Genomic DNA, 17,040 nt, shown 5'->3' with positions numbered 1-17,040 from the left:
TCATGCATCACCTAACATTAAAGAAAATGCTCGTTTAGAATAAGTGTTAAAATAACGCGCTTGAACCTTTTTGGAAAACAGGAAAAATATTCAGGTCTCCAGTACCTTTTATTTCTTAGTTAGTGGCAAGGCAGTCAATTTTCCATAGCTTCATTTATTTTCATTATTCACAAAAGATGTTACAAAGAAAGACTGTATTTTTAAAGAAAAAAATCTGAGCTGTTAGGTTCAACAAGGTGACTAAGACAAAAAGAAACAAGGGACTGCAGGGCTCACACTGCTGTATTAGCCAGTATTTCAGTATTTGATGCATCTTGAGAAAATGAGAACCTAAGTGCCTCGGTTACACTCATTCAGTGCTGCTAGTATCAGTGGACTAGGTGGCTACACCTGACAAGAGAACCTTCCTTCCCTTTTGCCTCATTCTTTGGGATTCTGGAGCAGATTTTAATAAAGATTCAAGCTTGTATGAAATCTGTTGCTTTTCTTTCTTAACTACAGGTTCTTTTGGTGGAGAAAAAAAAAAAAAAAAAAAAAAGAAAACCAAATGCCTATCAGGGAACAATAAATTCTACACACTAAAATGCCCTAAAGAATCTCCAACATTTCAGTCAGAGAAATACATGGTCTTATTTAAAAACACTGTATTAGGAACCATTGCTTACTAGCTTGTGAGCGATACAGAGTGGAGTAAAAATCACAAATGAACAGGAAAGCCAAATGGAAAAACTGTACTTGGCAGAGGTTGTCTTTGACAAGCCTTCCTGAGGAATAAGGAAAAATGCAGCTTCTCCTTTCTTTTTTAATATAGATTTAAATCCACAGCAATGAAGGAAGAATGATAATTAGCACGTGTATTCATCAGCTCTTATACTGGATTTTTGGGAAGACTTTCTTCTTTCCTATGAGTTTCCTCTGAGAAAAGGCAGCTGTTTCTAACAGGCACTTGTCAGTCAGGCACACAACATAGTTAATCACAAAAATCTCTGTCCAGATAGATGTGCAACAATTTAAGTATGTAATAACTGTTAAATCAGGTATCCAGAAAAAGATAAGCTTTCATAAATTATACAGTAAATAAATTGGATAACAGTTTTGTAATTATGTTTTGTTTTATAATTATCTTCTATACTTCTTTTCGAATGACTTTTAGTGCTCTCTACGAGTTACTATTTTTTCTGCATCCAGGTACACAAGGCCTTACTGATCTCTCAACGTTTGGATTGCTCATTCATTGATCATGCAGCATTCTGAGATACTTCAGATCAAGGGGTATTAGTATCTCTGCAAAGAGATTAGAATTCAACTGTTAGCATGACATACACTTCCTAGTGTACTTGCTATTAAAATATTTGGTAACTAACCTACATTTATGTATTTCTTTTATTAGAATATTTTATTGGTATTTTTATGCAAACAATCTATTAAACTTTGCATACACAAACTGAAACAAGCTTTGAAATATGTAGAAACATTTCAGCAGGCATGATCTTTAAAGGCCCCTTCTTCCAAGCAAACTGCTCTATTCTATCCTGCTGTAAAATCTACATAGTTTAGAACGGAATTGGCAGGTATGTAATAACCCTGAAGAGAATACCTGTACAGGAACTTTCAGGCCTTCTATTAACTCCTATCCTTATTCAGCAACACAAATTTGATCAATCTGAGTTACAATAAATTGCTCTCAGCACCAAGACAGACTGTTCTACAAGGTGTGGTTTACATACATACCGAATACTGCCTGTCCTCTGCATAACCTCCATAAGGTCTATTGCTGCCTGGATAGACAAAGCTGTCGAATTGCTGAGGTTGCTGGCTGGAAACATAGTCTGGTCTCCTCAGTGGCTGAGCATACCTGGGGCTATGCAAAAGAAAAAAGACATTGTAAAGAAAGTATATGATGTAAATTAGAGTACTTGTTTAAATAATAAATAAAAATAATAAAGCCTGTTAACTGCATACATGATGTCGACGTTTTTGCAGTAAAACAGCAAATTGTTCTGTCTTTTAAATTCCTTTTACTGCAAAAGACCACTCATCCTACAAAAGTGAATTTAAAGACATTAATTTGGGATTTTTTTTAAAATAATACATCATGATAAGTTGACCATCAACATTTTCCACATTCATATTAAAAAAAAAAAATAATAAAAATCAGGCCTTCTTAATGGACCAAAGTATTAGACAGCTCCAGACTGCAGTAGGACCCTGCTGCTTATGAGGAAAATGTTCTGCTATCGTTTATTTGCCTCATGGGAAACATGTTCTCTGCAAAAACTGCTGGAGTATATGCAACAGTGGGCAGGTGTTAGTGACGAAGATAAAAGTAAGAAAGCAAAACTAAGGAAAATGTTTCCAACAAAATAATTAAAATTTTTATAGACTAAAAACATACCATAGCCTTGGTATAATTGCATATTTGGATAAACCAGTACTCTAGAATTTAGCTGCAGAAAGAAATTAGCACCAACTTTTTCATTTTAGTATTATATTAGGAAAGCAGACTGCATCAACACACTTCAAAAACATTACATAATAACGTATTTTGAAGTCAGAGAAAGCTGACAAGTTTAGTCCTGTCTGCCAGGTCATACTTACAACCTTTTCTATCACATTCAAGCCACAAAATAATGCATGCAAGTTACTTAGTCCAATGCTTCGGCATTTACTGGATCTCTGTCATGGCACTAGCATGACAGAAATGACTACACAGAAATGATTGGTTTTCAAACCTAAGGATCAAGTGAAAATAAATAAAGAAAAATAAAGAAAAGATGGAAAAATAGCAGCATACCTAGAATTATCTAAGTGACTTGGGCCTGGGAGATCTTCAAAATCTTGTCTTCTCAGTACAGCTTTCGGCAGTTGTCCAGTCCAGGTGACCTATACATGAGGGTTGCACACAGCAAAACAACAAATTACAAACATAGTTCACTAGGCACAGTGCACTCACAGTTGTCTTTGGTGGAAAATGTATAGGATGACTTCTTTATTGGTAACAAAATATATAATAAAAACAGTACAGACATGGTTTAACATATATAAATTCAATTTATCTAAAAGATTCACTAGAAGGAAGACCTTTCAGTATTTGAGTAATGTGGAAAATGTATGCCTCAGGCATAACAGAGAAGTACCCAGGTAAGTCTGCACAATTAAGGTAAACTAGATATTAAGGGTCTTATCGAGTCCAGTGAGTTCTCTTGAGTTTCTTATGATTAAACATTTCAAGAAGACGCCACTCCACAAAGAACAGTGGATTCACCTCAGATTTATACAACACCAAGTCTAAAATTAAACTAAATACAGTGATTGATAACAAAAGGCCAATGAATACTGCTGCTTAAGTCGGCTTCTGTCTTCCCAGACATATTTCTAGAGAACGAATGAAAACATGAACAAACAAGAAGTCTGTTCATCTTAAAACTAATACATCATATTTGTTTCTAAAGGTATCTTTGTTTAAAAAAAACCTGATGACCTGAGGCAATTTTCAAAATGCAGCACCCTCAGGAGAGGAGCAGTATTCAGGGAAGACTGCTTGCAAGAGCAAGCGCTGGAGCTATCATACCAGACTCTGCAGAAAACAACCCTGTCCCAGTTGAAACTAAGACACAGATACAGATCACAGTTTTCTCTCTCGCCTCCCTCAGGCAGTTTTGGTTAAGGTTCCCCAGTTTACAGAATAATACATGCACAAGGCTGCCACGTTGGCAGCTCACATATTCATGACCATCACATCTAACAGGGAGATGAGGCAGGCAGAATCATCTGTTTCTGGGCTTCAATGTACTGTCTGGATAACGATGAAGTAGGACATACTGCAGCCATCATCCATACTGTAAAATGGATTTTACAGTAAGATTTCTTTCCTCAACTAGACATGCAAAATTTGGTCTAATTCCTGCCTTAAAAACTATAGCATTATTTACATGATATTCAGAATTAATTACAAATTAAACAGCACCACCTGCTGGTGTAGGTGTCTCATACCATCTTTTTTTCTCCATTAATATACTCAATTTCCAAGGTACTAATACTTCACAAACATATTTAACAGGAAATAATACATCTGACTACGTTCTTTTCTTTCTTTTCTCCATGGCTTATAAAGTGTCCTCAGACAGTATACACTCTTTAAACAGTCACTTCAAATACGGAATGAGGAAGTGAATACAAAGACACAAAAACGTAACTCCCATTCATCTTTCTTTTTATTTCACACTTCCTGTTCTGATTTTGAGAAGTATTTATCCACCTCCTCTTGTGCTAACCACCAGTTCAAGTGAGAACCTCTGTTGTAAAGTACACCTTGCCTAAGAGAAACCTGTCACAGCAGTTACCCTAGTCCAGAAGGCAACACCTGGTCCTTCATGGATCCACATTCAAAGAACATTGCTGGACTACTTAATTTTTGAAAAAGCACTATTTTTTGCTTAAAACTTCTGCCTAGTTTCATTTGACACTGCTTAGTTCAACATTAAAACAGAGAACAGTCATTTCTTACACTGTCTCTTCTCATACAGAAATCAATACTGATGACTCTGAAATTCCAGATGTACTACATGTTCAGCCAGTCTTTCCTCTGGTGAAGAGTAGCTAGCACACAAATGAAACTGTAGGTGTAGCCCATCAAGCAGCTTTAATGGGTTCAAATCTGACAGTAACAATTTCTTCCTCTCTGGCTGCACACTACTGCCTTTTTCTTGCACTGGCATTATACCAGTAATAGCATGCAGTGATTGAGTTTCTGAGCTGATCAGGCTGAAAGCAGCTCACCTGGCAGCTAGAAGAGAACAGTGATGAAACAAGGAAAGAGGCCAGAATATGTGGCTTGAGCTCATATCCAAGATTTTTCTCTTTTTAACACTGATATTCTAACTGGCCTAAAAAAAACCTTTTATTTGGATATAGTTTCAAAATAACACCAAGTTCTTTGTTTTCTCCTATGCAAGCTAAATATATTTCATGTTTGATGAAGAGGTTCATGCATTTAGATGACCTTGGAAATCAAATACTGGACAAATAAAACTAAGATCTTAAACTGAGGTTATCTTTAGTTTTACAAGATGACAGCTTCATGCTATTCATACACCACTCTGTTGAACCACAAGGTCACGTTCAATTTCCACTAGAAAGAGGAACATGTGATGCACAGCATGCAACATCTCTTACCCTTGGTGACTGCTGAGCAGCTCCCAGGTTACCAGACAGTTCGTGACTAAATGTAGGGTTGTGGTGTACTTCATGGTACGGAGAATTTGTCTGCTTCCTGGTGGGCAGGAAGAACACAAATTGAGGTGGGTCATAATGAATCTTTTTGGGCTGCAGATTTGTTCACAAACTGTACCATCAACTGAGATTTATTAGGGCAATGATACTTGCAAGCTATGTAATACTGCAGTTCTTCAATAACACTGGACAAACCAGGAGTACATGCTAACAGGACACAAGGAAAGATGGAAAAAATGAAATATTTAGCATGGAATTGGGAGAGACTCCAATGTAAACAAAGAAAGTGTTGAAAGCAAAGGAAAGCTCAAATTGCCAGTGGTTGGTGTTTAACCTGCAACACTTGTCAGTGTTTAGCAGTCTGATTTCCCTTTTTGTTTTCGAACATGAGGAAAGCAAGCCAATCCTTCACAATGAACACATCAGCAAGAAAGATTTGGTAGTCTTGAGTTAGAAGTAGTAAATACACTGATTAATATTTAAAGCCTGTGTAAAGAAGAGAGACAACGACTTCGAATGAAGTTGTGAATAGTGTGGTAAAATATGAATAACTTAAGATGCTTGATTTAGGATTAAATTGTGCAAGGAATACTTTCGTAAAGGATGCTATATGGTAAACTTATTGATTTAAATATCAAGAGGTTACAAATTAATCAGAATACCAGGCTACTTTTGCTTTATTTTAGTTTTGATTATAAAAACCTTTTTTAACTGTATCCAGAGTAACTTACCCAGCTTTTTTACCTTTACAGCAGTAGACACACTGAAATATTACAACAACTAAGAAAACCAGGGCTACTGCAGGAAGAACAGATACTAGTATTAAATCCAGTGTGTTCCAAAGCTGGTTACATTTAGGGCCCATGTACCAATACTCCATCCAGCCCTCTCTGTAGTAATCACATCTGCAAATAAAAACATTTAAAATCATGTTGCTAAAATGTAATTAATACAAAAAAAGGAAAAAATATCTTACTGTAGAATTATTCACTATTGGACACTGCAGGAAGCCAGAGATTCAGTATTTTTTCAGTTCCTCTAAAGATGTTTCTGATCTGAGAATGGCTACCCATCTTATTCTGGATATGATGCAAATACAGGGTCAGGCTCAACCAAGAACTGCATATCCAAGTTGGCACTGCAGCAATTCCAAGATAATATAATTAGCTTTGCCGAGAAAAGAGAATGTAATGCTAGTAATCACAGGGCAATTCTGGTCAAAGATCTTTTCATCATCCATAAGCACATGAAACCTTCACTATCTCCAGAACAGATATACAGATATCTTACCTCAGTTAATATGCAATGCCTGTATTGAGCTGGATATGATTTAAAATATGTACATTTATAGTTTCAAGTAGCATTTTATTTGCTGGAGTTGCAGTAAAATTTAGGCAGTATGTTCAGTTATCTCATCTGATATATTGGCTAAAACAGGAGGTCACATAAATAAACAACAACATGATGACTGGGTCACAGAGAAGTTATTTCTTTGAGTTAACTAATTAATTAGATGAGCTTCTTAATTCTGACCAGTTATTTTCTTGCTGACTTCCTACAAGTTTAACTGTCAAATTATATGATAAAAAAACAACCGGAAGTGCCATGTTTTCTATTTGCATGGTGATTTTTTGTTTAAAAAGGAAAAAAGCAAGCACATCTTGGAGAATAAAATGTTTATACATATGATTTTCTAAAAGCTTTCATTTTGATTAATCTGAGGAAAAAACTTGTTATTACATATTTCAGTTCTAAAGCACAATATTTGAGACAATAGCAATTTGTGGGGAAATTGAGGTTTATAATAATTATATAAATGATTAATTACATATTGTAAAAAAAATTAAACTTTACATTCAGACCTCAGTTGTGATGCTTGCAGCAGTTGTGATTTCATGCAGATTGTGAATGAAAATCTATACTCATTTTCACAGAGCACAATGTTGGGTCTAAATTTTGTTCTTCATTAACAATATCTTCCACAAGCACATTTACATGAAAAAGACCACTACAACCTACCTGCAAAAAGGTTTTTCATTTTTACATTGACAAGGAACTTTGGCAGGACAGAAGCCGTCACTATCACCACTGCAGTCACCAAAGTCCTCAACTGCAGTGCAGTTGGCTGCAAATTAAACACAACAACAATAATAAAGAAAAACAACTTAAGACTTTTGTATGGTAGCATACTGTTACCAATGCGTATTTCCAATTACATCAGAAATTTAAGCTTCATATGATATACTCTGCAAAAAATACTGGATCATAATTTCTAGTGACTTGTCCCTTAAAACTTCTGTAATGACTGGAGAAATTAAGGCTTACCAGCTCAAATTATTTTCAGTTTACAACAACCTTCCAGACAGCCAAAGTGTATGGCTGATATGATTATAATTTTTATCACATTATTTAAATATGACTATAGATAAATTATAGTGTGTATAATCTCTGGATCATTGCCAAAGACAAGAAATCATTAAATACATTTGGGACTCAAATTCTCAAACTATAAACTCAAGCAAAACCTTTTTGTGTGGTTTGCTTTTAGATTATTCTTCCTCATTTTAGTATAATAAAGGATTTATTTTGCATTAATATGGTTTCTCCTCCCACTCTTTTACTGCATATGCATTGTGGGTTGTAAATTATGATCCAGAAGTCAACTGCTTACAGTACTACAAAAGCACATGGATGCCCAAAAATAATCACCTCACCAGGAAACCTCTGTCAAACCTCAGAAGTTATCACATTTGACATTTCAGCCCTACACAACCCTACACATTTTTTGCTATCTCTTTTTCTTTCCTACACAGGATTTGGCCTGAACGCTGTACTCATCATTCACACCAACAAGCTGCAAGCTGAACCAGAGTTTCTGGTACAAAGCTTACAAAGTCTAACATAATTCCTGCCTGCAGTAAAGCATTTAGGGACACACACCTGAAATCTTTACATGGAATGTACAGCTAAAAGATTAACTAGAAGGCACCACTAGAAAAGGTGAGGAAGATAATTAGAACTGAAAGACTTGCAAGGCTAAGCACCGTTATGAAATTCAGAAAAAAACAAACAACCAACCAACCCAACAACCAATACAGCTGAATATTATTTGCATAACTTTTCACCGTAAGATAAATTTTTAAAGTTTGAATTAAGACCATAATATTCAATTTCATTGAAGAACACCCTGCTGAGTCATTCCCAGTATAACAATATCTTTTATTTTTAAAGCGGTTAAGAACAAACATTTACAGGAAATCCTCCCATAAAACAATCTTCCCAATCCTATACATAAAACAATCCTCCCAATCCTATATATATATGCAAGTATTTCTGATTCTGTTACAGTTAGGTCTTCCTTTAAAACATTTTTTTCAATGCACTCTGGCTCTTAATTACTGATCATTTTCTCCATGTTAATCTCAAAAAAATTCAAAGTTCATTTTCCATAAAAAGGATGTACAACTTTTTAAAACCAACATACTGAGTATTTCTTCCAACTGAAAAGAAAACTGTCTTACTTGATTAAAATACATCCCATCTGACAGGTTGGCTTAAACAGTCCAAAACTCTTGGCAGTACTGAATTCAAAAATCTATGAAACGCTTCCTAACAAACACACACAAGCAGTTAACACACAAACATCTTAATACTTCATTGCTTTTCCATAATTAAAAACTCTCTCTACCTAAACAGTTAAGAGAACATACTCAAAAGCAACGCCACTGGGCTTGCAATACTTCAGGAGTGCCTCTAAAGGTTAGCCAACTATTCAGTAGAAATATTACTATTCTAGCAAACTATAAAGCAAAAATGTATTTCTTACGTTCTTGACTCAGAGAATCACCAGCCACCAATAGAATGAAAAATAAGACTTTAAGAACGGACATCCTGTTGCCAAGTGTGGTAATGACGGCTTCTCACAGATGTTGCTAGCAGCAGAATGAAGTTTTTGTTACTGCTGTTGACCACAGCAAGTCAAAGATCATGGATTTTGAGCTTGCTTTATAGCATCATTCTCTATAAAAAAAATTACTAATTAACTTGCATCAGATACAACTTCCTGGTAAGCGTTCCACTGTAATTCATTTTACGGTAAGCAAGTTCCATGAAACGTTCATTACCCTTTCAATTTCAAAATACGTATGAAAAGAATTCTTTAACTACACGACTTCCAACATGCCAAGGTATCCGTCACAAGCATTTACTGGTTCTCCTTTTAGGTGTACCTTACCTTTTACAGATAGCAACTCTGAATGTATTTTAATACACTTCCTGGAATACACAGTGTTCTAAAAACACATTAAAAGCCCGTAACCTAAATATGATAAGTTTGTTATTTGTATTTGATATTGGTCCTAAGATGTTTGTGCTTTAAAAACAAATGAAATCTGGCTGCAATTATGGCTTCTCTGATTGCTGACACTGCTGCAGCTCATAGTATATTACTGACACCACTTTCTTCAATCCACAACCAGCTTAATTACAACACATGGTTGCAATCTTTCTGAATTTTTCATTTCTGAACTTCTAATGTTATGATTTTCCAAAACTTTTCCCATAGTTGAGCATGAAATAGCACACATTATCACACAATTATGAATTTTCCAGTCAGATTCTAAAAGGAAATAAATATTTCTAAACTTACTAAACAAGACTTTTTTCATTTTCTACTGCCTTTGCATCTCTTCTTTTTGCAGATGTGGAATTACAGTTTTATTTCAGTCCAAATTGCAGATTTATTTTGATATTCTTTTCTGGAAAAATGTAAAGGTAAAATCATGCCTGCTCTGCATGAATAACTGCACCAGGCACTGGTGATGAATAACTGTCCCAAGCACAACAGTTCAATTCACTACATTTGGATCTTAAACAAAAAACTTCATAGCGTGGACTTCTTTCCATAGATTACTAAAAAAACAAGTAAACAATATCCATAAACCTTCTTCAGTGACTGCACGTTATTGGTCTGTTTGAAAAGTTAATGCCTAAGTCATAACTGGGCAGAGGTTTGTGTCAAGGAGTCCTGTTTGTACATTCTGGCAAGAACAAAGTCAGAATATTTGTTCATTACTAGGATAAATAAATATCTCAGTTTCTAGAAGTGACCAGTACTGTCCTGAATCAGAAACTGGGGTTACAATTATTAATTTCACCTCAATGAATGTTGATGCTGTTTGCTCCTCTGCCACTCTATTGCACAAACTATTCTAAGGTGTTCTTTGATAGGAATTTCTGCTAGTATTTTGTTGTGACTTTAGTGAAGGTAGTATGCCAGAAAAACTGATTTATTTTACATGAATGTTTACTTTTGGTTTTCTTAGAACCTCTTCAGTCTCATGTTTCTGATTCTCTTCCGGGACTGTTTTCTTTCAAGCCTGGCTTTGACACTTGCACCACAAGCTGCTTCCAAATTTACCAAGCAACAATTCAGGACTGTTCTAAAATTCTACCTCATCAGCAACATCTTAGACAGGAACCTGGCATCTTTTCCCATAATACTGCCTTCCCTTAACCACTTTTTAGAGACTTACTAGAATCTTTTCTGCTGATTAACTGTAGAGCATTTAGAAGGGCATTTCTCCTCAAAAGCACAACTTAAAAATATGTTTTTGAGTAGTCCAATTTCAAAATTTGACAGTCTGTCCAGTACCTTAATATAATCTTAATGCAAAGGATCCCTTTGGTCACACTGTACTCAGTTTACACAATAATACTCATGCAGTTTCCACAGCAGGTCAAAACACACACACAGAGCACAGGACAATTTTGTCTTTCCTTAATGTTAAACGTTCCCTGAAAATAATTCACTACACAGTAATATCCTCAATCTGCAGCAGACTCTGAGCAAATGCCTGGTCATCCTGAAGAACACACAACAATATATGGAGATATACACAAAGTTTGTGAAAGATTAGCTAGCTTGTAGCTTAAGTTCAAACATTAGTTTTAAGGATGATGCTCTTCAAATTTCTTCATAACTCATAAAACACCACACAGATATTTTTTTCCCCCAGTCAGGAACTGTTGCTCACAAAGACACGCTAAACATAGCTAAATTACCAATGAAAAGTAAAAATTAACCTTTATTTTTCAAAGGATAAATAATTATCTGTAAAAATCAATGCCTGGTATATTGTATATCCTTCAAACAATAGTGCTTTGACTGAAAGTCAGACCTTCAGCTCTGCCAGAAGAACGTTTCACAACATTCAGTCTTTCTCATCCAAGAACAGAGAAAATCACATACACCCTGTAAGAAAACGTGTAATCTTTCTTCAGATGTAACAAAGAAGCAGAAACATGCTTGTATACATGCTTTGCTGTTCTAAATGATATGAAATTTTCCCTCTGGCTCCAGTTCACAACTACTGAATACTAAGCATTAAACACAGATACTTCATGTTGTGGGATAAAGAGACTTGGCTTTTAAATTTGATTAAAACAAGAGATTCAGGAAAGCTTTAATTAGCAGACTTTACTTAGATGAGCTGTTCTAACGAGGTGTACTACAGAAAAAAACAGACCACTGGCTGTCTATTGCACAGTGGGATTCCATGAATGCAACAGGTTTGGACAAGTCTTCACAGAAGGGTCAGAGAGGCCATCAGTAGGTTTTTCTTTTTAGTGCCTACTTACATAAGAACTAAACAATGGATTGAGTTTCTGCCACAAAGACCAAAACTGCTTTAAGCTCTTCATTTCACAGTATACTAATTTTTTTTCCTCTTACTGCCTAAGTTTCTGGAACACTGAAAAATCAAATGATGCATTTTACAGCTACAGTCTACATATCAATGACACCTAGACTAATTCTACAAGGCTGTGCAGTCTCCTTGCCTGGACGCTGACCTGTGCAATCAGCTGTAGGGAAGCTGCTTTAGCAGGAGTGTTACATTCAATGACTCTGGAGGTCCCTTCCAACTTGTACAACTCTGTGACTCCATGAAAGTTACTGACTTTACATTACAGATCAAAGCAGGTCAACTGCTCATTGCTGTAATCTGCTACAAATGAGGCTTATGAAAGTTAGCAGCAGTTAAAAACATGGTAGCCTCAGTTTAGACCTATTGTCTGATCACATCAAGGGAAACACCTAGAACTTCTTTCAGTTGTTTCAGGATTTGCCAATTTTTAGATTTCCTTCTGCTCAGCACTTCAGACTGGTCTCTACGTTTGCTCTGGTCTACTGGAAGAACTCATCAGTACTGTGGATACACAAATAATAAGTATGATACTTCTCAAATGGTTATGATTTCTTGACTACAGCTTACTACAAGCAACTTACCTAAGATTTTCTTCACCAAAACCTTGCAATTTAAAAAGAAAAATTATACACAATCTAGTGCATATTACTTCTCCTTTTCAGAAGAGTAGGTGCTGTAATACCACATTGTTTTTTAGTTTAAAATACATATTTTTGTTTTGTAATGACTCTGAGGAATAGTCACAATTGTCACTACAAGACAGCTATACCGATGTATTAAAACAATCTTTACAATGTCTACCAAGTTATTCAAGAATCATAATGATAGTATCACATTTAAAATGGGCACATCCCTTGTTTGCACAAGGAATTTTTTTGTTCAGGCAACCATACTGTAGTTCACACCATACATAACATTATTCATTGACATAAAGATTGAGAAATTACTTTACCTGGAAGATTATCGTGGAGTCATACAGAAGTAAATATATTTTCTACGTCCCAGTCTTTAAACAGAACGTGCCATTCATCCAATGTGGGTAAAAGCCTTTTCTTCCTCATTCCTTAGCTTCAGCATTCTTGAAATTATCCAAGAAAAGAAGATGGAAGCACTTTTCATTATTCAACACATATAAACAACTGAAAACTAAGTTTAAACATGTATTGCATGTTGGCACTGTATGGATATGTACTGATGACTTCTACCACGAATGCTGTTCCAGCACTTCACAAGAGAGGGCTTTTCTCTCCTCCCTGACATTAGTGAAACATGTGACCTTGTCATGTTTACCAATTAACTTTTAAGATGTATTTTAAGGAAAAGGAACAGTCAATTGGCCCTACAGTTGAGGAAATATACAGGAATTAATGTTGAAAAGCATCTTATCACCCTTTATTTTCAGATGTTTCACAATATCATCATAAAATAAAGCATCACAATCTGTTTCAGGTAAATAAAAATGATAGCATCAGCAAATGCCAAGTCTCTATATAAGCAGTACAATCAATTATAAATAAAAAAACATGCAATAATTTAAAAATGTGTATATTATAAAACATTGCCACGTGATCCAGTTCTTGAAAAGACATTGGATTTTCCAAAAATACAAAACATACATCATAAAAAATTACAGTCTACTTTCTTACTTCTGTTGTGGTTATGAAGTCAACTGGACTTTTAGGATAAGCTGTAAGTTTATGTGACTATGGAACACCTCTGAAATATGTAAAAGCTTTCCACTAAAATTTAATCAAACCATGTCCTGCAATACCAGGTGTGCCTAGGTTGACTTCTCTTTATTCAGAAGGTTTGCATACTGGATCTGAACACATTACCAAGACTGTAAAGTGTACAGACTTAAAAATAGGACTCACAAGTGTATCATAAGGTACACACGAAGTTACATCTTTAAAGTCATTTCACAGGTCCTTTGTCATAAAGAGACATGTCTAAAATTCCTTCTACTTATCTTGAACATGCCATATAAAATGTGGAGCTTCAGATCTCTCAACTGAAGAGGGACATCATTTTAAATCTGAACAGGAAACACTTTCAAGAATACAATCTGAGTAATGAAGACTCAGCCACCATTTCAACATTTTTACAAAACCAAACTAGTAATCTGATCTGGGTTGCCTTCCTGTTAGCAAATATATTCCAAATTTCTTTGAATTATTTTTTTAACCTCTCAAGTGTCTGGCATGGGTCGACGAGACTGACTCCATCAGAAGTACATGTGAGTAAAGAACTATTATGCTATTAACATCTATTCTCCTGGATATAGAAGCACTTCTTGAGAGACTGGCTGTAGTCTTCCTGAAAGCAGAAAGTGCATCCAGCAAGGAAGCAAAGCTTTTCATACATTTTTTGCCCTGTTTTGTTTTCATTGAGATCCTTAGGCTGTATCTGTCTCAGTGCAGAAATCCAGGCCTCTGATTTTAGTTGCAAGCCTTTGACTGTGGGGATTCTAAACAAAAACTCTTGATAGAAAACAAACAAAATCCCTGTCTCACATGGAGGAGAATGTGTAACAACAGGGAAATCCCAAGTGACAAAGAAACTGAACTAAAAAGTGACAGTAGCAGAACAAATCCCGAGGTGGAACAAATGCTTCGCACACTCACGTGCTGCCTAGCTCCTCCCTTCCACCAAGATGAGGTAACAGCAATACCGCTCTTAAGAATTCCAGAACTATATTCTCACACTGTCTATTCATTAAAGTGAGTAAAAGCAATAATTTTAAGTTATGTCCCAGAAAATGCATGAAGGCTTCAGAGCAACAATTTAATTGTGAAGCACAGTTCTATCACAATTTTGTCCTGAGAAGTAATTACAGACTGTACTACAGCATAAGTACAGTTTTGTGCATAGTGTCCTTTTACAACATGAATTTCTTCTGAAGTCAGGGCTTATAACACAAACCATTTGGACAAAGGATCCAAGTCTGCTCAGCTTCATCATTAAAAACTCCAGCAAACCTTCTCCAGACTTGTCTCTATCACAAGGAGTATTAATGTCCTGAAATCATTCAAAGGACTGGAGCAGCTTTTCGCATTCTGATAGATGACAGACTCTTAAGGCCTGCTCTTGCCTGGTAAGGGCACACATGCTGGTTCCTTGGCATCTCCCTAATGAATCCTCCTACCCCATTCCCATGAGATTAATACATCGTTTCTTTATACTTTGTCCTGAAAAATGTCACCACAGTAAACCATGCAAACCTGTATCATCTTACCTTTCTTGTTGACTTGTAGTAGTGCTTCACTCAGAGGACCTAAGTTAAATAGAATCCAGGTGCAGAGCAAATGGTTTTGCCTTCATTTTTTAATCCAGAAGCTGACTAACTGACCAGATAGGAAGGCAGATGACTCCCACCATCCCATCTAGCACTTGAAAATAATCTTCCTTTAATTAGTTTCATTTCCTGCTTCACATCTTCACATTTCACTGAAAATGGCATAGGAAGCCCAACCATCTAACTTTTCTACTGTTCTCTCTGTAGCAGAACATTGTTAGGCTTTGTGCCCAGGAGCTCCGTGAAGACTGACTTAATACCCTCTGATTTCTGCCTGAATTCTCGCAGTTTCGTGGGCCTTATTATGTGATTAAAGAAAAAAAATACATGAAATTCTAATTCACGGATCCCAAACAAGTTTAATTAATAGAGTTACTTTTCTTTAAACTTCTTTTATTTACTGACTTTACTTTGTACTGGACTCCATCCAGGCCAAACTCTTCACCTGAAATCCGTATTACAGAATATCAATACGTCTGTTTCTGAACCAACACAAAAGCCTTACTTGGTGCATTTGTTCATTCAGCATTTATGCTTTGAGCATGCACCACTGTGCATTATCTCCTTACTAGTTCTGTCAGCACTACAGTGACGCCAGGAATACTGCCTGCCTGTGCTAAGGTCATCTGACTTTGAAGTGGGAGCCTCATAAGAAGAAATCAGGTAGTGAAATCTATTCTTAAGTAGAACGGGGGCAAATATCCCTTCATATCCCACTGCTGAAAATACATTCATGTGAAATAGTGTTTCTTTTCAGCTGTAAGACATCAAATCAAACTATCTGTTTGCATGGCAGTATTCCCACTTTTTGTTCTGTTTATTACTTTGGCATTTTTAGATATTTAGCAGCACTTTCAACCATCTATGCATTTCTTACTTTAAACCTTCAAGCTTTTTCCTAAACATTGCTTATTCACTCTAAATAAATCAAACAGTATCAGCTTCATGAATTCAGCAATTTGCATAAAGTTCAAGTTACCAGAAGTATGTAAAAACTAATGCATAGTCTATCATGGATATTTTAAAGATCAGTTGTTTCCTAACATAAGTGACATTTAAATACAAAACAAGAATGCACAAGAAGTTCAGTTTCCATTCACATTTGTGAAAGAGGCAAACAACAACAAATGACTGCAATGAAAAATGATTTGTTTATGTAAGCATTAGAGATAACGCTATACATATGATAAAGTAATCAATTAAAGGCACTCAGACCAGTAAGAGTTGCTCTTTGTTCTAGAGCTTCAAGTGAAAAGCAAAGAAGCCTCTCTAGCCCTATCCATGACATTCCTCTTTTTCTATCAGCGAACATTTGGGCTGAAATATAGAGATGTTCACCTTTTCAAATACCTTTTGTGAAATGACATTTAGTAACAAGTTTGGCACAGAGAAACTTCATTGTGAGAAGACAAGACGACACACACAAATCCCATTTTCTCAGTGTCACAGTAATGACACTGAATATGAGCGAATTCTCACTGTTTGTAAGTAGTGAGAAATAAATATTCATTGAACAGCATCGTATAAGACAGTAATACAGTTTGGAATATAAGAAAGTACCTGATTAAGTTATACCTCACACAGTATGAATCACAAGTCTTATTCCTTCCCTTCTTCCCTCCCCCTTATCTGTAATACTTTGCAAAGATTTGTAATCAGATGTCTTAGCTTCTTGTACTGTACATATCCACATCTTCTGGGCTGGATTGACCATGGTCCATAAGTTTTGGGTCAGCTTTAAACTTTGTTGTCCTCGCTGTTCCTGGAAGAAATATTAGAGAAAATTATTGGAGAAATATTATGATC

The 17,040-nt window shown here is 35.7% G+C and overlaps 2 protein-coding genes across 2 annotated transcripts in view; both read right to left on the bottom strand.

The window, feature by feature from the left end:
• Positions 1-134: 134 nt before the first annotated feature.
• Positions 135-16,861, bottom strand: LOC128076178 (uncharacterized). The gene is made up of 9 exons (XM_052673576.1): positions 15,175-16,861; positions 12,892-13,017; positions 9,059-9,252; positions 7,252-7,357; positions 5,964-6,137; positions 5,176-5,272; positions 2,795-2,883; positions 1,732-1,861; positions 135-1,284 (listed from the first exon to the last, which is right to left on the bottom strand). The coding sequence occupies exons 3-9, from the start codon at positions 9,120-9,122 to the stop codon at positions 1,276-1,278; spliced, it is 669 nt and encodes a 222-aa protein (XP_052529536.1). The 5' UTR covers positions 9,123-9,252; positions 12,892-13,017; positions 15,175-16,861; the 3' UTR covers positions 135-1,275.
• Positions 13,304-17,040, bottom strand: part of APOOL (apolipoprotein O like) — a 15,924-nt gene continuing 12,187 nt past the window's right edge. Inside the window, exon 9 of the mRNA XM_052673575.1 lies at positions 13,304-16,996. Within this exon, the coding sequence (XP_052529535.1) occupies positions 16,899-16,996 (98 nt within the window). The 3' untranslated portion in view covers positions 13,304-16,898. The remainder of the gene's footprint in view (positions 16,997-17,040) is intronic.

Source organism: Tympanuchus pallidicinctus, unplaced genomic scaffold, assembly GCF_026119805.1.
Source record: "Tympanuchus pallidicinctus isolate F22 unplaced genomic scaffold, pur_lepc_1.0 scaffold13, whole genome shotgun sequence".
Classification (NCBI taxonomy): domain Eukaryota; kingdom Metazoa; phylum Chordata; class Aves; order Galliformes; family Phasianidae; genus Tympanuchus; species Tympanuchus pallidicinctus.
This window is presented reverse-complemented; position numbering and strand designations above follow the sequence as displayed.